General features: G+C 43.9%; 1 protein-coding gene across 1 annotated transcript; it reads right to left on the bottom strand.

The window, feature by feature from the left end:
• Positions 1-384: 384 nt before the first annotated feature.
• Positions 385-21,529, bottom strand: LOC121007526 (cytochrome b-c1 complex subunit 2, mitochondrial). The gene is given in 15 exon segments (XM_040439514.1): positions 385-707; positions 6,071-6,224; positions 7,241-7,317; positions 8,017-8,097; positions 8,296-8,495; positions 9,062-9,157; positions 10,438-10,495; positions 10,627-10,724; positions 12,134-12,258; positions 12,487-12,543; positions 13,205-13,269; positions 16,804-16,931; positions 16,934-16,952; positions 18,771-18,848; positions 21,403-21,529. Coding segments are annotated over 15 exon segments (1,416 nt in total). The 5' UTR covers positions 21,499-21,529; the 3' UTR covers positions 385-623.
• Positions 21,530-21,946: the final 417 nt, after the last annotated feature.

Genomic DNA, 21,946 nt, shown 5'->3' with positions numbered 1-21,946 from the left:
GCTTTTATCGGATCCAGGGATGCAAGTACCAACATGCATGCTGAGCCCACTATATACTTCTCCTGGAGCCAAATGGCTACTGGTAGGCGCTGTAAAAGTAGACTCAGTTTTATACTGACTTTAAAACCAGCCTCCAGGACAGACTAACTGGTCAGGTGTGCATGACTAACAAACAAACATGATATCCTGAATCGAGCGAACCTCCTTTGCATTCTCCAGATTCATAGTTGCCCTGACTGCCTTGATCAATTGATCTACCTCCTGAACCGGAAAAAAGGGCCTACCACTGCATTCCTCATCTGAAGAGGATGTAACGGACTCCCTTTCACCGCTTTCAAGCTCGTCCTTAGAGTTGATGTCAAAACTTACATAATAATTCAAAGATAGAAACAGTAATCTTTTATTGTATGTTATGCTGCCAGCACACAGACACACAAGCTTATCCCCCAAGAAATCATGATCTGAAGCCTTTGTTGATTCCACATGAGCATTTACATGTATGGCTTGCTGTCATAAATAATTCACGTTACATGTGTGGATCAAAGACGTCAACTTAAAGGGTCCACTAGTCAAATCTTAGCAAGTGGTCTGGATTTTATACCAGGTGACTTCCTGGACGGACATTACAGATCAGAAACAAAAGGGGTATTTTCCAAGTTTCCGGAAGCTGCCAAAGATTTCTTTCCAGAAACAAACTTCTTTGCAGCCTGGAAATAAAAGATAACAAAAATCAAAATGAAGCAATTACCAATCTGTAAACTTAACAACACACATCATTACGAGAAATAAAACAAAATATTTAAAATATTAACCAGCACATAATTGATGGGATTCACATGCTGCATTAGCCTACCAGTGAGTTATGTGCACGGTGTGACATCTGCAGGGACATACTCCTACAAGACAGGATGGCCCGTCATGCCTGAATGATACACAGCAAATAACCGAATCCTTCTCATCTTGCAAGGGAGGAGAGGCCAGATAAAAAGATCGCTCAACCATTAGGCCACACAAGTTGTTTATGAGAGGTGTTGATTTGTTCCTTAGACTCTTCTAAATGTTTTTTTTCCCTCACCTCCTATGTATCCTTCTTTGATAAAACTTCACTAACTGGGGGAAATACATTGACATACAAACTTCCTAAAGATCTGTGGAAGGCAGTGTTTCTTGATTCCACCAAAACATTAGTTTTATTTCACATTCACTGCTGGAGTACGTTACAGTGAAGGGCAAGTTTCACGCATGCGGTGATGAAACCTGGCTAACTGCGGGAGCTGGAGACGGGATCGCGCAGTAACAAGGAGCGCACCGCACATGCGCGAGACTAACACAATCCCAGGCCGCACTGCAGGATGTTAATCACACACAAGAGGGGATGGTTAAGGGACGTGCTTATCTTGACTTGAAGCAAGGAGGCCGCTGCCCCCTTGACTTCAGGCTGACCGGCAAGATAGCGCTGATGGCGCTTAAAACATAGTTTTTGTCATGTATGGAGCATCAGATTACCGGATCAATCACATGATTAATAAGACTGGGGGCTACTGTAAGGTAATGCTGGCGGTTTTATATGAGTTTTTGAGGTGACAGGTTCCCTTTAATAGCATTGTCCCTGCAGATAAGGGATAAATAGGAGAGCGATATGGGGCAAGTTACTACTGAACAGTGGACTGATATTTTAGAATTAGTCCCCAGATCATTAGGGGAAGGTCGGTGCATGTCACAATGATATTTTCTTCATAGAGTTTATAAAACCCTGTTACTGATGCACAGAATTGGTATTCGGGAGGACGCGTGCTATCCCAGATGCAGCATGGTCGATGCCCATATGCTACATATGGTGTGAGAATGCACACAGTTAAGGTAGTTTGAGGCAGGGGATAATCGAAATCAGTGTATTCCACTGTTCCTGCCCCAGAACAGTGTATATGCCTGCTAGCGGTTCTGGACTTAGATCATGTGTAGTTGGCCATCCAGAGAATACTAAATAAAGCACGTAAGGCTATTGCAGCCAGGTGAATTGCTCCCAATCTCCCCCCCCCCCCCCCCCCCCCCCCCCCTCACCCCACTGGTCGGGAACTTCTTTCTAGAATAAATTAGATAATTAGGCTGGAATCTGGAGGGTGTCTAAAAAAGAATCATCCTTAAATTGTTCTCCCACTGTGAGCACTGCAAGATCCTCTAATCGATACTTTTAGCCCGATATGGATACGATACCGGGATTTGTTTTTTATCGATACTAGGCTGTGCTACTGCACAGCCCAGTATCAGATAATATGGATCGCGCTGCTCTTAGCAGCACAGGGAAGAAGGAAGCGGTCTCTCCCTCCCCCCTGTGCTGCCACTGCCTCCAATGAGAGCGCAGAGGGAAGGAGCTGTGGCCACTGCGCCACCAATGATAACTAATGTTTAATATACAACTACAGCCGGCGGCAGAAACACATTGCCGGCACCCTGTGATCCGCGGCAATTAACCCCTCAGGTGCCACGTTAGTTGTATATTAAACGTTAGTATTAAAAACATTGGTGGTGCAGTGCGTCCCCCCCCCCACTTATTCTTATTGTTGGCAGTGGCAGCTTCTGATCAGAGCCCCAGCAGTGTAATCCTGGGACTCCGATCAGTTACCATGGCAGCCAGGACGCTACTGAAGCCCTGGCTGCCATAGTCATCTCCATGCTGCTGTGTGCACTATGCACAGGGCAGCAGGGACAGTGTAAAGTCCTATTCACACTAATAGAGATCTATTAGGGTGAATAGGACAAGGGATCAAAAGATCCCAGGTTCTAGCTCCTAAGGGGGGAAATGGTTATTTAAAAAAAAAACAAAAAAAAAACAACACTCTAAAATATTAAGTATAAATCACCCCCCTTTACCAATTTTACATATAAAATATATAAACAATAAATAAAATATTACATATCACCACGTCCAAAAAGTCCAAACTATTAAAAATTATATCTCCTATGAATGCTGTAAAAGAAAAAAAAAAGAAAAGAAAGAAAAACAGCGAGATTCGGCATTTTTTTTTTGTCACCTTGTCCCCACAAAAAAGAGGATAGGGCTGTTCGATTATGGGCCGGACGTTCCATAAAATGCACGCTGATTTTTTGGGCATTTTATCTTTTTTCGCGGGGTATCGCATATCGCAATACTTTTTTATGGTTTCGATACCGAATCAAAATTTTGGTATCGAAACAAGCCTACTCTAAAGTGGCTCCTATTCTTAAGTGGATCGACCTTCGGATCATAGATCCAAAGTTGATTCGTTCAAAAACTGTTTTTAATGCAGTTTCCATACAGTATTAAAATTTATTCGTTCCGTGAAGCCAAACTTTGTCTTGCTCAAAGTCGCACGAGACGTCGGTGAATTACTGCTGTATTCATATCAGTTTAAAATAGGAATCCGAATTGGGCCTTGGTATCAAGGTACCAGCCAGTACCAAAGCTTACTCCTGATTCCTATTTTAAATGGAGCTATGAATACAGTAGTCATTCACCAAAGTCTCACACTACTTCGGGTGAGACAAAGTTTGGCTCCAGGGAGCCAATACATTTTAATGTTGTACAGAAACAGCATTAAAAACCAAGTTTTTGACGGCATCGACTTCAGATCTATGATCTGAAGGTCAATTTGCTCAATCCTAGACTGGCTCCAATTCAGAATATCAGCAAATAAACAACTTTAACAGACGTGCGCTTCTCTTCTCTTGGTACAATTTCAAAGGAGAAGGAGCGATCCACCTTTAGATCTTAAAACGTCTTAGAGAACCATCTGTGTCTCTATCCTTGTAATTAATAACTGCTTGATATTTCCTTGCGGAAAAAGCTCCAGTGTGAACCCTTTCCGACCTCCTATTACAAAACGGAGAATGGGGAGCAAAATAGTGAAGCACCGCAATACAGGAAATAAAACCACTATATTATACTCACAAGGGGAGATTAAAAAACAGGCACATCACGTAACCATAAAATCTGCAAGGTTCCCACAGCTTGCCTCACCCGGGTTTTATCACTGCTTCATTAGGGCTCAATATACACCCCATTTCATCCCCATATGCGGCATATACATCAGTAAAATCTTCTAATGAGTACACTGAATGTAAAGCGCTAAGGTATGCTACACTGCTGAATATTCTGCCAATTGACTCCTATTGGTAAAATGTATATTTCACTTTTTTTTGCCAGGATCCTGTGCTGAAAAGAGCAGACTAGGCTTCTCAATACAGCGAGAAAAAAAAAAAAAAAAAAAAAAAAAAACACATACTATCCAAAAGTACAGGGTGGGCCATTTATATGGCTACACCTTAATAAAATGGGAATGGTTGGTGATATTAACTTCCTGTTTGTGGCACATTAGTATATGTGAGGGGGAAACTTTTCAAGATGGGTGGTGACCATGGCGGCCATTTTGAATCCAACTTTTGTTTTTTTCAATAGGAAGAGGGTCATGTGACACAAACTTATTGGGAATTTCACACAAAAAACAATGGTGTTTGGTTTTAACGTAACTTTATTCTTTCATGAGTTATTTACAAGTTTCTCTTTGTTTACAGCCATTGACATGTCGCCGAGGTTAACACGTGAGGAGCGGATAGAAATTGTGTTGATGTCTGGTGAACGCAGTAACCGGGTTATTGCAGCAGATTTCAAATGCAAGACACCCTACGAGACCACCCATCTCCCATGCTACAATTAGCAAACTTCTTGCTAAGTTTCTTGAAACTGGTTCAGTGTTGGATTTGCCAAAATGTGGACGCATGAAATCTGTCTCTAATGAAGAAACATCAGTGGCTGTCCTAGCTTCATTCAGCAAGAGCCCACAGCGTAGCACTCGCCGCATGTCACTGGAGAGTGGCATTAGTCGAACATCCCTTCGGCGGATATTAGCTACTCACAAATGGCACCCTTACAAACTCCAGCTACTGCAGCATCTCAACAAGGATGACCCAGATCGGCGCACTGAATTTGCAGAATGGGCAAAACAAAAATTGGAACAGGACCCTCAGTTTACGCAGAAGATTTTGTTCAGTGATGAGGCAAACTTTTATGTGAATGGTGAAGTTAACAAACAAAACCACCGCTATTGGTCTGACACTAACCCACATTGGATAGATCCCTCCAAGACTGTTGGGTTGGAACAAAAAAATTGATGGTATGGTGTGGTATATGGGGTACAAAGATAGTGGGGCCATTCTTCATCAATGGAAACCTCAAGGCCACTGGATATGCGAAATTGCTACATGATGATGTGTTTCCCTCTTTATGCACTGAAGCTGGCACGTTCCCTGAGTTTTTCCAGCAAGATGGTGCACCACCACATTATGGGTGTCAGGTCCGAGCATTCCTAGATGAACAGTTTCCTGGAAAGTGGATTGGTCGTCGTGGGCCAGTTGAATGGCCCCCAAGGTCTCCCGATCTGATCCCCTTAGACTTTTATCTTTGGGGTCATCTGAAGGCAATTGTCTATGCTGTGAAGATACGAGATGTGCAGCACCTGAAACTACGGATACTGGAAGCCTGTGCTAGCATTTCTCCTGCGGTGTTGCTATCAGTGTGTGAAGAGTGGGAGAAGAGGGTTGCATTGACAATCCAACACAATGGGCAGCACATTGAACACATTTTATAAGTGGTCAGAAACTTGTAATTAACTCATGAAAGAATAAAGTTACGTTAAAACCAATTGTTTTTCTTGTGAAATTCCCAATAAGTTTGATGTTTCACATGACCCTCTTCCTATTGAAAAAACAAAAAAGTTGAATTCAAAATGGCCGCCATGGTCACCACCCATCTTGAAAAGTTTCCCCCCTCACATATACTAATGTGCCACAAACAGGAAGTTAATATCACCAACCATTCCAATTTTATTAAAGGTGTATCCATTTAAATGGCCCACCCTGTATATCTTTGAATAATATGTCTGGCCTGTTAATACAGTCAGACTACATGCCAGAAACCTTCTTGTTGCGTATATGGTGTAAACACAGCCGGGGCAGTATTTGAATGTGTATAAGAGTCCTTTTAAGTTTAACACTTTTGCTCACTTTTAAAAGGGTGACAATTTTGAACACTCACATTTACAACATCAGCGCTGGTTACGGCATCTATGTTCTGGAGGATGGCAGCTGGTGATGAGTAAGAGCCGGATGCCAATGCCTGGGAGCCAATCTCATTCAGCAGCCCAGAGGAATTATCCACAGACAGCAGGTAGTGGGTTTTTAGCTGGTTCCTAAAATGACATCAGTTAGTTTACTCACCGTTTTGACAGACAAACAACTTTTTGATGGGGGTCTTTTCAGCTTTAATGACCAGACACCATTTACCTACGTCAGGTATTCATTTGTTTTTAAAAACAGAGGTTTTCATTAGGCCGCTTTCACACAAGCATATTTTGCATCAGTATTTGTCAAATCTTTTTATCATATGTTTTGGGGCAGGCAGAAGAAAGGGAAAACATATATAATATACAATAGATAGCTAGATAGATATGTATTATGTATAGCTTTCTCACTAAGGCATGCCATCACTTTATGACTGGTGTGGATCGAATTTCTGGGACCTCCAGTGTTACTGGAGATGAAGGGGTCTCAATGCAGCGACCCCTGCACCTGGTGTGACAAGCTGTCTGTATGCATGCCATTGCTGCTGGCCAATCAATGGTCTCAGCAGTGGTATCTACAGAAATCACACATAGATGGGCATGTCACACTTCCGGTCTGGTGGGGATAGAAGGCGGGGAACCGGGATGTTCAGGCGTAAATCCCCCCCCCCCCTTCACCACCTCTTTTTTAATTTTTACAGCAAGTCTAACCCCAGTATCAGACAATCCTTTTAAATCAACTCAAATCAGAGTAGACTGTAGATTAGCATATAGGAAAGAGGGACTGGAGCCAGACACGACAGGGAGCCAGTTGATGGATTTAACACAGAACAGAACTGAGCAGCTTGCAGCCTACATAAGTGCATGCTGCAAATGTCAAACGGTACAACATTTTTAATTAAACCCAATGATATCTTTCATAAAAAACACAGAACTGATTGAGCCATAAAACACACACAATGCAGTTAAACATGTATGCTAAGGTGTCCGTAGCCTACACAGACATTTAAAGCCCAGCCACATATATAAATACACATTAGTGTTTAATGTAAATGTCTGATTACAAGTCTCTCCTTGAGGAGCAATGTTGTCAGAAATTGACATGAACGTATTTCAGATCTTAGAACCGATTCCTAATTACTCACTTGGCTCTTGTAAGATCAGCTTCTGTGATACTGCCTTGTGCAACAGTATTCACTTGGTTAACTGCAGCATTAATCACCTAAAAAAGAAAGGTATAGATCTACAACAGGTATATACTAAAGTGGTTTTGCAAGATGTTTTCTGCTTAGTGTCACCTCCTAGTGGCTGTAGCTATACCCACGGTCTTTTGTGTCCCCCAATGACACACGAGAGAAAAAAAAAAAAAGGCAATAAGGTAGGGAGAATGCCATAAAATGCTCTGCTCGCTCATCTGACAAAACTGCCACTGCATCTCTGCCGCTTTACCACTCTGTGCTTCAGCAATGATGTGAGCTGGAGTGGCGGGGCATTTGTCAGGTAAGTAATGACTTATTTTATGTCATTTCTCCCCATTGCCCCGATAGTCATTGATTTTGCTTGTTACTGGAAATACCATAAGCCATCATATGGACCCTACTATAGTTTTAAGTACAGGGCTTGCGCTGTTAATGCAAGCTTTGTGCAAGATTTTAGCAGAAATTTCTGAGACTGTGGCATCGTGAATTAGGCTTGCAGAAAACCACATGATTGCAGGATTTTCAGGATTATTTTTTTATCAACTATGTTTGCTTTATGGATATGCACCTATGACTATGAATAAGAATGTGCCAGTCTAAATTTTCTTGTAGTTGCAGAATTTTCAGTCACAGAAATTCCTGCAGTAAGTGTGCTGCATCTGATTACCCCCTTATGGTAGTAAACATTCAAGCAGAACCACTTAAAGTTTTTACTTCCTTACATCCGTCGTCGTAGCTGCGTGCGAGATAGCATACACTCCAAAAAGACCAGAATCTGAATAGTTGGCATTGAATGCAGATACCTGAAAGCATAAATAAGATTACATTCAAATAAGTAGAAAACAAAAAGACTGCAGCATTTCCCAGTCTTCTGCAATTCCCACAAAATCTATTCATTGGTTCCTCTGAATAAACTAAGCAAAACATTTGTGATCACAGCAGAGATGTTTTCACCATTAACAAGGCACTTTCTCTGCCCCCCACTTTAGTTTTATACTTACGTCAAAGGGCTGATTAGTTGCCTTGGACACAGCTTGATACAATTTGCTGGTGGTGTTGCTTCCCCTCTTGATGTAAGGTCCTGCACCCAGGACGTGCTGGAGGACACTAAAAGAATTTGCTTCAGGGCTTCCTACCGATGCTCCTTCTACAACAACAGCAGCATGGACAAGATCGCTTCCGGTCTGCTCTCGAATCTCACCTGGTGGGAAAGATCATATTAAGATCAATTTTCTTCACCCGCTGCTTCAGGTTTAAGCCTCGTGCACATGGCCTGTAATGAATTCTGCCCCCTACTGGATATAAAGAATTTGGCACAAACTTGAGAAAAAAAAAAAAAAAACTAAAAAAAAACTCCATAAGATGCTGTTTGTATGGAGGTATTTTCCCCCGGAGATAACCGTTCTGTACATAGTGCACCTGCAGGAAGCATGGCACAGTTATACAAGGAGGCTGTACACACATCCGCGAGGTCTTGCTGTGAATGCTTAGTACAGCAGACCAATTTTGCTTCAGACATTTTTTTCTATTTTTGTATTGAAAACATACGTACTTGGTCCAGTGTAATATGAAAGCTCCCAGTAAACAAATGCTTCCATTGCAACATAGTGTGTTGTGTGGCTGAAAGGGCACCAGGCAATGATCTGGCTATGGGTAACAACCAGATGCAACGCGGCAAATTCCATTACTCAGCATGAATATTCCATGAAATGTACAAGACGACAGTGCTGAAAAATAGATTTGAATCATCATTGGGCACACACATACCTCCACGATACTGAGCCTTCACCGACCCAGAACCCGCTCCACTTCGGATGTTAAGGAAGTGCTCTCCAACTTGTTTAAGGACAGAATGATTGACGCCTGAAACAGGATATTGTACCAAATGAGTTTCTACAAAACTTGTCTTCTTACACTCAGGATTACCATATTTTTCCACCTATAAAGACACACTTTGTCAGTGCGTCTTATGGGATAAATACTAAGAAGCGCTTCCATTACAGAATACAGTGCTCCCTGTGCTGGCTCTGTACTCACCGCTCCCCGATCTTCTGCCGGCACCACACACTGCTGTCACCTGCGCACAGCGTGACGACGTAGGTGTGCTCTGTGACCTCACATTGTGTATCACTGGGTCACGGCACAGCGCGGCAAGAAGAGCGATGGATCTCAGGAGCGGTGGCAGCAATCGGAACAGGAGGAGTAAGTGCATTTTTTTTTTTTTTTGTCTGATCTAAGGTGTAATCAACATTGGGGGTCTGAGCTAAGGTCTGATGAAAAAATCCATATCCCCCCCCCCCCCCCCATTTTCGTCCTCTAAAACCTAGGCAAATTTTAGGCTACTTACTTCCGCGCTTTAGATTCCTGTTTTGAGAACCACTAGAGGATCTCATAACCGGGGCAAAATTCTTCAGTTTTGTCCCCATACATTGTCATAGGGGTCAAAACAGATCAGGGTGCATTCCGTTTCGGTTTGTGACTGAACACAAAACAGCTGCAAGTTGAAGTTTTGTGTCCGATCTGCCAAACGGAACAAACAGAATCCGGCACTAAAAACAATGCAAGTCAATGGTGCCGGATCAGTTTTTTTTTTTTTTTTCGGATAAAAAAAAAAACAAAGAATCCGACACCTATTGACTTACATTGTTTTTAGTGCTGGATCCAGTCTGTTCAGTTTCGATTTAATACAACGGATGCATACTGATGTATTAAATCCAACAGGAGTGTTTTGCTTTGGTTTTCAGATCCTCTGCCAGATCTCAAAACCGGAATAGAAGGTGCAGATGTAGCTTTATAGGGCAAAAATATGGTATATATTTTTCCATGATTAAATTCAAAATTTTTATGTAAAAACCTGTTCAAATATCACAGATTTCAGAGTCACTGAAACACATACCATCACTGAACAGTGTATGGGCTGGGGAAGCAGGACTCTCTAAGACTGTGGGGGGACATTTATTAAACCTTGGGTACAGGAAAGCTGGCTTAGTTGCCCAACGCAACCAATCAGATTCCACCTTTCATTTTCATTTTCCAGGAGGAATCTGATTGGTCGATATGGACAACTAAGCCAGTTTTCCTTTACACCAGGTTTGATAAATCTCCCCCCATGTGCCATAATGCAATTTCCCCATAATACGCACCTAATCCAACCAGTGCCATTCTTGCGCTTGTAAAGTGATTCTGTACAAACTGATGAAGCTACAAAAAGACAGATTTTAATAAAAAATCCAAGAAAAACACAAAGTTTTAAAGGTTCATTACTAGAGTTTGAATTTAAAGTTCTTGGATGTCTACAATCCATAAATATATATTTTATACTGATTCTTTACCTCATCAGGTGATACTTTTCCAACTCTGTAGTTGGGACAATACAAGGAGTTAGCAAGTGTATTGCGGTAAGATGCAGCATGTAGGTTTTCCAAGACACCTAAAAAAACAATGCAAATTAAAAACAATCATAGTTACCCTACACAAGTGCATCCAAGTGTCCTCAGTGGGAGAGTTGGGACGAGTTCACATGCAGCAGATTTCTTGCAGAAATTTCTGCTACAGTCCCATTCACCTGAATGAGGGCTGCAAAAATCCATGAGCTTCCTGCACGAACAATCCAATTCAGATGGATGGAAATGTTCAGTCGCAGAGGATTTTGCAAAAAATCTGCCGTTTGTGAAATGCCCTTAGGGCTGTGATGGCGAACCTCCGGCACTCCAGCCGTGGTAAAATTACAACTCCAAAGATGCACACTTGCTTAGCTGTTTTCAGCACTCTATAGAAATGAATGGATCATGGTGGGAGTCGTAGTTTCACCACAGCTGGAGTGCCGGAGGTTAGCCATCACTGCCTTAGGGTGTATTCAAATGTGGCATATGTGATTGTGTCACTAATTTCTGTGACTGTCCTATTCATCTGAAAGGGTATTCACCTACATACTGCAGAAAAAAAACATTTAGATGATCCTCAGTTTCAGAACTTTCCACCAAAAAATATGCCATGTGTGAACATACCCTACAGGAACCAGACTGTATGCATACCAAGAGAAGGTAATTTACAAAAACGCTTTAAAGGGGTATTCTGGTCATATAAAGTTAGCCCCTATGCTCAGGATAGGGAATGAGCATTAGATTGGTTTGGAGTCCTACCGCTGGGACCCCAGCTCTCATGAGAACAGGGGCACCGTACCCCCCTGAAAAAACTGGAGTGGCCAGCCAGGAGTTCTGCAGACAGCCAAGTACAGCAACCATTCCGGTAGGTCAGTTCATTTTAAGGGGGTCCACGGGGTACAGGGCCCCTGTTCTCGTGATCAGCAGTCCCAGCAGTAGGACTCCCACTGATCTAATATTTATCCCATATCCTGTGGATAGGGCATAACTTATATAACCAATATACCCCTTTAAGGCCAATATCGCTGAGCATAATGTGGATGCATAAGAATCTAAGATGCTGTTAGTTTGGGTCATCAGAACCACAGTAAGGCTGGTACTTATGTCTTAAAGGTGCAGAAATGTGCCCATATAGTGGTCATGTGAAACTGGTCTTAGATCAGTCTTGAATTGCTTTTTTTAATGCTATGTTTTAGCCAAAACCAGGAGAGTATGAAAAAAAGTCTTTCCTTCCTTTATTTAATTTTTAGGATAACCATTTCTTGCCTGACTTTTAGATGTATGCGTTTATGTGTTGCTTTTGGAGTTCTATCTTTGCACTGCCTGGAAGAACCACCTTAGACTTATCTACTTCTCCTACATCTTTGAGCCAACTGGATGACTTTACAGGACAGCAGCTAAAACGCTTTTTCTAACATTTGCCCTAACGATGGTTACTGGCCTACCCATTACTCACCAACTTGAGGATTTTGATAAGCCAGAGCTTTATCAAGCTTGATCCGTCCATCAAGGTCAGACACTTCCCATCTTCTAAATTCCGGGGCCGTAGTGACATTGATGAGATATTCCATCACCGTATCACTGAAACACAATTTATGAATTGACTATCTTGCATCCCTTTCAGATACAGATCATATTTATTTTCAAGTGTGAGTTTCTTAAAGTGTATGTAAAAAAAAAAAAAAAAAAAAAATTTTTTTTCTATTATGCACATTATGCATCCTTGTCCCCTATACCCCCACCGCACTGACCCAGAGTCTGGAGGGCATGGTGTTCTTCATACCGGTGAAAACGAAAAAAATTACTTACACGTAGTCTCTCAGACATTCCACGCTGTAGACCATGTTTTCCCTGGTAGATGTTACACTGCAAACAAATATGTACAATTATTCAGCTTTGCTTATTCTTAACAGAACAAATATTCCTATGGCAAATCTAAATACACATCCAAGCCATACATTTACATAATGTGGTAACATTATCATTGTGTCATAGCGTTAAAGGAGTTTTCTAGGGTTTTACTGATGAGCCATCTTCAGGACAGGTCTGTAACAACAGATCTGTGGGGAGTGGAGAGCCAGCACCTCCACCAACCAGCTAATCGGAAACTATGCACTGGACGGAGTTGAAAGCAGAGGCTCCTATTGATTTGAATGGGGACTCCGCTCCAGTATCTCGGCAGGGCCAATAACTCTGCAGACAGAGTGTTCTGCTTCCGGCTCCATCCACTGTATATTTTCCAGCGCCGATGGCTTCCCGAAACAGTTGATCGGGTGTCAACACTCCACCGATCTGATATTGATGACCTATCTGGAGGTTAGGCCATCAATATCTCAGTACTGGAAAACTCACTTTAAAACTAATGTAACATGGTCAAGAAAATTGTTGAAGGTCACTTGCCCCAAACAGTTGGCAAATGATTTTACAGCATAAATGTTTAGCTTGGAGTCCCCCTTTAAATGCTGGACTGAACCTGATGTTTTGTAAACTATGCTACAAAAAAAGATTACATGTTATAGACACAAACCTTAATCCTGCACCAGCAGCTTCTAGACCTCGCGTTATTTTAAAAGAAGAGGCTCCCTTTGTAGTCTGAAAGGAAAAAAAAAAAAAAAAATGGATTAAAAAGTAACCACATGGACAAGCATCTATGCTCACTTATTTAAGGCTACTTTCACACCAGCGTTTTTACTGGATCCGGCAGGGTTCAACAAAAACGCTTCTGTTATGAACGGATCTGGTTGTATTATCTTTAACATTGCCAAGACGGATCCGTCACGAACTCCATTGAAAGTCAATAGAGGACGGATCAGTTTTCTGTTGTGGCAGAGAAAACGGAACCGTCCCCATTGACTTGCATTGGGGAAGGGGGGTCATGCCAGATCCGTCTTGCTCCGCATCCAAGGACAGTAAGCAAACTACAACATGCTGCGGTTTGCTCTCCAGGCTGGGAACACAACTAAACAGAACGGAATGTATTTTGGAGCATTACGTTCAATTCAGCTTTGTACCCATTTACAATGAATGGGGACAAAACTGAAGCGTTTTTTTCCGGTATTGAGCCCCTATGACGGATCTCAATACCGGAAAACTAAAACGCTGGTGTGAAAGTAGCCCAACACTGTTCCTGTGTGAACTACAGCACCAATGGACATTAGCTCTTGCTTTTACAGTACTTACAACCTTTTAACTAGAAGACAAGGACAGGTTAAGAATGGACTGTTGGAATGCATTAAATGGGCAGCTGCAGTACATCCTGCAATTTCTCACCCCTTCAAGGTTAAACAGGGTGGATAGACTGCAACTGCCTGAAGAATACATTAATATAATGCTAGTTTCTAAACATGACTTTTCTAAACCACAGTACAGGGAGGCAGTTATTAGAGGGGTCCTCTGCTCAGGATCCTTCTCTGTTGAATCTCTCTCGTTCTGGCATTACACAGACAGCGGAATGATGTGAATTGGTGCCGTGTAATCAGTCATTTCCCCTGTGGTGGCGCTGTAGAGGACGTAAACACTTACTGCCAATGTTTTCTCAATGGTAATAAGGGGGGGGGGGGGGGGGGGACACAGAAGGAGGACACTTTATGATCAGCTTATTGTCAAGAAATCCCTTTAACAAACCATATCTAATAGTACATCAGGCAGGAAGGTAAACAATATAGATTTTTATTCACTCACAGCGATGACCTTGCATAGCTTTCATTATAGAGTAAGCTGTCTTTCCCTAAAGGTGCATTCACACGACTGTATAAATGGATCCGCATCAGTTCCGCAATTTGGCGGAACGGGTGCGGACCCATTAATTTCAATGGGGTTGCAAAAGATGCGGACAGCACACTGTGTGCTGTCTGCATCCGTTGCTCCGTTCCGCGGACAAGAACAGGCATTCTCTATATATAGTGCCAGCCACATGCGGTTCGCAAAATGCGGACCGCATACAGCATTTATCCGTGTTTTACGGATCCGCAATTTGCGGACCGCAAAACACTTACGGTCATGTGAATGCACCCTAAAGGGACACCCTGACAATAGGACTAGAAGCTTAAAAGAAGGCTGCAAGGTCATTACACAGAGCAGCTGTACATCACTAATACTACAGCCTAAACATGTAGAACTACCTTTTTTACACAATTGCTCTGTACGTGCTTGTCCTTGGCGAATCAGACATGGGTTTGGTGTCAGCAAAAGCCCATGTGGGTACAGACTAGCTCCGATCTGGCACTACTGACATTTATTCTAGACCAGGGATCAGCAACCTTCGGCACTGCAGCTGCTGTGAAACTACAACTCTCAGCATGCAAACATGCTTGGCCGTTCTTCTAACTCTAATGGAAGTGAATGAAGCATTCTGGGAGTTAGTTTTTTGAACAGCTGGAGTGCCAGAGGTTGCTGATCCCTACGCCTCCCCCCTCTATTTCCCTGGCTCCACTCTCTCGTGCATCACATTGGGATCCCTCACTACTGTGCATCTCCCATTAGTTCCCCGTTACAGCCTCCTATATGCTGAAACTGAGCATGCTTGACCAGTGAGCTGAAGGTGACCTACAGGTCATAACCCTTGAAAGAGAGTGGCAAGTATCAGATTTTTGGCCAATAAATTGTTCGTGATTATGTGGGAAACTACTGAAAAGATTTACTTACTAAATATGGATTTTTACTTCATTAATACCAAATACCCCCTTAAGACTTTACAGATTGAGTACAAGGCACTAGAGATGGTTTGTCAACCTCTGCTACCTATTAATACGGCCATGATAATTCAGAAACGGCTGAACACCAACAAATGCCTCAAACATAAAGGACTAGGTTATGCCAAAATACATTATACTACCTACAAAAACAAATTTTATGGCTATGAAGCACAGCCTATGATTTCCATGATCTGATGTTTTCCTCAGGATTATCCATAGTTATGTCATAATTGCATTTTTCAATAAACTTGCATTTTATTTGATATATTTGGTGGGTGTCGCCTCTATTCCTTGTTGGGAACTGTAGGGGTTCTGCACTTTGTTTAAACTGATGATCTATTCTCTGGATAGATCATCAGCATCTGATCAGCGGGGGTCCGATAGTCGGGATCCCCGCTGATCAGATGCTGATGATCTATCCAGAGGATAGATCATCAGTTTAAACAAAGTGCAGAACCCCTTTAAATTACATTTGTGACATTTTTAGTGTGGTGATACACTAGTCCAATGTAGGGAAACTGTGTCCCTTTTGGGTGTTTTAAAGGGCTTCTGTCACCCCACTAAACTTTTTTTTTTTGTGTGTACTTATAATCCCTATCCTGCCATATGGCCATACATTATGTTATTAATCATTTTCGTTCAGTAGATATGTCAAAAAACGTACTTTTATGATATGCTAATTACCTGTCTACCAGCAAGTAGGGAGTCTACTTGCTGGTAGCAGCCGCAAAAAAACCGCCCCCTCCTCCTGTTGATTGACAGGGCCAGCCGCGATCTCCTCCTCCGACTGGCCCTGTGTTGATTCGGAGCATGCGCTCTGAGATAAAGAGGCTCGCCTCCTCAGCACTCCCTCAGTGCGCCTGCGCCGATGACGTCACCGAAAGAGAAGACGTCATCGGCGCAGGCGCACTGAGGGAGTGTTGAGGAGGAGAGCCTCCTTATCTCAGAGCGCCTGCGCCGAATCAACACAGGCGCGCGATTTTTAAAATGTTGACAGGGCCAGCCGGAGGAGGAGATCGCGGCTGGCCCTGTCAATCAACAGGAGGAGGGGGCGGTTTTTTGCGGCTGCTACCAGCAAATAGACGCCCTACTTGCTGGTAGTGAAGTGATTAGCATATTATAAAAAGTACGTTTTTTGACATATCTACTGAACGAAATGATTAATAACAATGTATAGATATATCGCAGGATAGGGATTATAAGTACACAAAAAAAAATAAAAAATAAAAAAAGAGTTTAGTGGGGTGACAGAAGCCCTTTAATAGGTCTTGACACATTTATTTCATTCGCCATGCTCCTCCACAAATGTTACTAAATACACTAGATATGTCTCTATAGAGCAGTCACAAACATTGTGAGGTTCTTGAACCACAAGGCCATGTAAAATTCCAACCAACTTGGCTAAAAACACATCTTGGAATGCAAAACTTACCAGGTTGGAGGCAAGGCGCAGCACATGATTAACACCCAAGTTGTTAGCATTTTCGTATCTGCTTCCAGCCTTTACAAACACTCCAATTTTAGAAGCCGGGGAGTAGTTTTCTAGAGATGCAATCACAGCCCATTTGGCAACTTTGTGATCTGTAAAGCACAACACACACACAACGTACTTAGCGATAGGCAGAACATTACACGGTTTATCCAAGTTATCCGGTCCTCTCCATCTTTCTGGCTGCAGCAGTATATGGGATGTCACTGCTGAGGCCAGAGCGATTGGCTGCATGGTGACTGCGAGCACAAGAACGTCACTGCTGAAGCCGGAAAATAACGCTTGTTATTCTATAACATGTACAGGGGCTGCCAGAGTTTTCATTTAACTTGGACAAGTTTATCATGCAACATCATTATGTATATATGGCTACGTTCACAGTAGCGCTGTGAATCCGGTAGCCTGAATCCGACGGGTTGTTCCGGCATAAATTTTGGCTGGACCAAAACCTCTGTATGAAATGCAGCGATATTTGCTCGCCGCAACCTAGCATTTTTGCCGGCAAGCAGCTGCATCCCATTATAGTCAATGGGGATCTGGTGGTACATGGTCGTATCTGGCAATGATGGACCACTGTGAGCTCCGTAGCCTGATCCCCCGGTCCCGGCCACCAGAGAGCCCAGCGCTTTTTCCTGTAGTGTGCAAGCACGACCACTGCTGCTGGATCGCAGGGTGGTCGTAACATGAAAACGAGCAGCGTATATAGTGATGGAAAAATGAATCAAGCCAACAAAAGGAGGCAAATATGGACAATCACAATACATTAGTAAGTGCCTTGTATTCACTTCCTCTGTGTGATAAATGCCATTTGCTGAAGTGAGATAGCCCCTTTAGACCACTAAATACAGAATAAGGGAATCAAGTTGAGCTTTACAGGTACTTTTAGAACAAATTACAATGCACAAATTGTTTGAGGTCCCACCGATCCTGAGGACGCACTGGTTTTATTCTCGACTTCTGGCAGATAGCTGCCTGCTTAGGTGCAATGGCTCTAGTGCACATGACAACACTTCTCACCACTGCCATCTTACACCAAGTCAAACTGAATTGTTGTGGTAAATGTGGGTGTCTTAGGGTACTTTCACATTAGCGGCAGGGGAGTCCGGCGGGTGAACAGCCTGTCGGATCCGTCCTGCCGCTAGTTCACGTGTGCCCCCGGACTGGCACTCCATCCCCATTGACATGCAGTACTTTTAGTCGGCTGCCTCTTGCCGTGCTGCTGCGAAACTCCGCCCCCCATATAGTCAATGGGGACTGAGCGGCAGTCTGAGGGCACAAGTGAACTAGTGGCAGAACTCCCCTGCCGCTAGTGTGAAACTAGCCTTAAAGAGGACCTTTCACCCATAATAAAACCTCTAAACTAACTATACAGACACGTTAGAGCGGCGCCCAGGGATCCCCCTGCACTTACTGTTATCCCCGGGCGCCGCTCCGTTCTCTGGTTATAGCCTCTGGTATCTTCATAGTTAGGCTCCACCCAGGGAACCTGACGGAGTCTCCTTCAACCAGGCTGTAGCGCTGGCCAATCGCAGCGCTCAGCTCATAGCCTGAGAGAAAAAAACTCTCAGGCTATGAGCTGAGCGCTGCGATTGGCCAGCGCTACAGCATGGGAGAATGAGACGCCGGCAGGTTCCCTGGGTGGAGCCTAACTATGAAGAGAACGGAGCGGCGCCCGGGGATAACAGTAAGTGCAGGGGGATCCCTGGGCGCCGCTCTACACGGTCTATATAGTTAGTTTAGAGGTTTTATTATGGTGAAAGGTCCTCTTTAACAGTTTATGTCTAAATAAATATAAACTATATCTTGCCACTCAAAGTCCCTGTCTACACCGGCAGAAAGCAGAGCAAGACTACATATAATATGGATTTTATGACGGCCATCAAATCTGGCATGTCATCACTGAAGCTTACCTCTAGTTCCTCGGGCAGAAGACGTGCTCCTCCGGCAGCTTCTGGCTTTGCAGCTGCTGTTGCAGAGTACAGCCTTCTCTATAAGAAAGGACAAGGTTACTAGATATCATCACCGAGCTCCTACTGTGGAGACAGCAGCAATATTGTATTCAGCCGGGATACAGGAAGCAATAAGACTCCATTTTTGGTGACTACTGGTAAAAAATTTTAATCTTTCTATTACCTTTCAGTCTCTAAATGATCGCTGGGCACGCCTGCAGAGTGGCACAGCCCCAGAGCAGCTCTGCAGAGACTAATGGAACTACAAGGAGCTGTGTCCTCCTGTAACTGGGGCCCAGTGGAAGAATGCGCATTATATCAAAATAAATTCAAATAAGCTTAACGTCTTAAAGGGGTTTTTATCATCTCAGACATTGGTGGCATTTGCTAGGATATGCCACCAATGTCAGATAGGAGCTGGGACCCGCACTATCTCAGAAAGGGGTATTTTCAGAAGTCCATAGAAATCAATGTAGAGTGCACCGCGCCTTATTAACACAGTTAGGCCCCTTTCACACGAGAGAGTATTCAGCGCGGGCTGCAATGCGTGATGCGAACACATTGCACCTGCACTGAATCCGGACCCATTCATTTCAATGGGTCTGTGTACAAGAGCGTTGGTTTTCACGCATCACTTGTGCGTTGCATGAAAAACGCAGCGTGTTCTATATTCTGCGATTTTCACGCAGCCCTGGCCCCCATAGAAGTGAACGGGGCCTGAGTGAAATCGCATCGCATCCGCAAGCAAGTGCAGATGCGATGCATTTTTCACTGATGGTTGCTAGGAGATGTTGTTTGTAAACCTTCGGTTTTTTTATCACGCGCGTGAAAAACGCACCAAAACGCATTGCACCCGCGCGGAAATAACTGAACGCGATCGCAGACAAAACTGAATGGACTTGCTTGCGAAATCGCGCATTTTTCCCTGAACGCATCCAGACCCGCTCGTCTGCAAGGGGCCTCAGTGTTCGGTCAGTGATTTCCTTTATTGATTTTGAGCCAAAACCAGGTGCGGCTCCTAACACAGAACAGGAGCAGATCTCTCCCTTATACCTGATCTCCGCGGAGGCTCCGACTAAGAACCCTCTACCCCGCAAGGTGCTCCACATAAACAGAGCGGTGGGGTGAACATACAACAACCTGCCAATTCATTTCAGGGGGCCTGCAGGGAATATGGCCCCCAGTCTTATGATCGTGGGGGGGTCCAGTAGTGGGACCACCACCAAATAGTTATCTTACATCCCTGATAACCTTAAATAACAAGAATAAACCTCTATATAATTAAGAACTATAATTTGTCACTTTAGTGCTAAGACTTAAAAAAAACTAAAAGGTATCATTAAAAAAAAAAAAAAACAAGTTGTGCAAAACTGCTATAAAATACCCGATTTAGGGTCCATTCACACATCCGCAAAATGGGTCCGCAATTTTGTGGAACAAGTGCAGACCCATTAATTTCAATGGGGCCAGAATGTGCTGTCCGCTTCCGCAATTGCGGACAAGATAAGGCATTTTCTATTATAGTGCCGGCGATGTGCGGTCCGCAAATTGCAGAATGCACATTGCCGGTGTCCGTGTTTTATGGATCAGCAATTTGCGGATCCGAAAAACGCTTACGGACGTGTGAATGGACCCTTAGGAGCAAAGGGTCAGTGTTTTTTTTTTTTTGACAATCCCCAAGATTGATGGTCACAGCTGTAAAGAGGGACCACAGTGCTCGGCCAAACACAGGGACCCCCCTACGTAATTATTTACACCGCTCTGTACCACACAGCACCCAGTTTTTACTGTAGCAGCGCTGGCATATTGTACCTTTAGCCCATCCAAGTAAAGGGCACAAGTCAGTGATGCCAAGCACAGCTGCGCCTAACAGTACAGCGCAACGTAAAGCGCTAACAGGCCGCAGCTCCGCCACACGGCTGATCGGGGGGAGGGGTTTGCTAATTTGGGGGTGACACTCATATCATTGTAAATAGATCACTGTCCTCTCTCCACCAGGGCGGCACTTTTTCAGTCGGGTCATTTAAAAAAATAAAATAATTTACGTTTCATAAAACCACTAATAATTCTAAAACTAAAATCACGTGCCGGAGAGCCTGCTCCCTGCAGAGATTCCAGCTCTGAAGCCTGCAGTATGGTTAATGCAGCTCAGTGCTACAATCTACAGGTTTTTTTTACTTTCTTTTAAACCACAACAGCATCAGGTTCACTGACAGGGCTCAAGGTGAAGCAAAGTGGTGTGTATAGCATGCTGGGAGTTGTAGTCCCCCCAAGGAGCTGCAGGCCATGGGTTACAGTGCAGCAGTCACCCAGGACACCGGGGTCACCTTCACCGTGTCCCCCGCCATTCTCTCACACACTCCGGTGCTCCCTCCACCAGCTCCCGCACTGACACCCCAGCACCTGCCGCACAGCCCGCCTCCTCGTCACCGGGGGTCACCCGGGCAATACCATCCATAGACCCGAGGTGAAGGCCTGAGCTACCACCGGCGTCCCCCACCCCTCCATTATAACGAGCCCAGCCATAACAGCCCGAGCCGCAGCCAGGACCACCGGGAGTGACAGGACGGTAACACCGGAGACAGGTCCTTACAGAGAGGAACCGGGCGCCGCTGATCAGCTTCATGACCGCGCTATCTCCTTCAGCCCCTGACAGGAAGACAAGATGGCCGCGTCCACATACCCGCATGCCAGCGCCGCCCCCTTTCTGGTTAACCCCGTCACTGCTGCAGGCACTGCGCACTCTAGTCTTCATGTTTTACTCCTGTCGAGCATTGCCTGTGAAACTAAACTCCCAGCGTGTACTTACAGCTGAGTGTTAGTGACAATGCAGTTTTACTACACTAAGTACTACATGACTATGGTACTTATATGACATACATACAAACACCTCAAAATTTTTGAAAAGAAGAAAGAGGGACACAAAAGCACACGCAGCAAATAGTTTCCGCACTAGGCCAGGTCTCTAATAGTGTTGAGCGAACTTCTGTTTTAAGTTCGGCGTCTAAAGTTTGGCTTCCGATATGGATTCCGAATTCCGTTGTGGTCCGTGGTAGCGGAATCAATAATCGGCCATTATTGATTCCGCTACCACGGACCACAACGGAATTCGGAATCCATATTGGGATTCTTCGCTA

Source organism: Bufo bufo, chromosome 7 (genome assembly GCF_905171765.1).
Source record: "Bufo bufo chromosome 7, aBufBuf1.1, whole genome shotgun sequence".
NCBI classification, from domain to species: Eukaryota; Metazoa; Chordata; class Amphibia; order Anura; family Bufonidae; genus Bufo; species Bufo bufo.
Note: the sequence above shows the minus strand (reverse complement) of the source record. Positions and strands in the feature narration are given on the sequence as shown.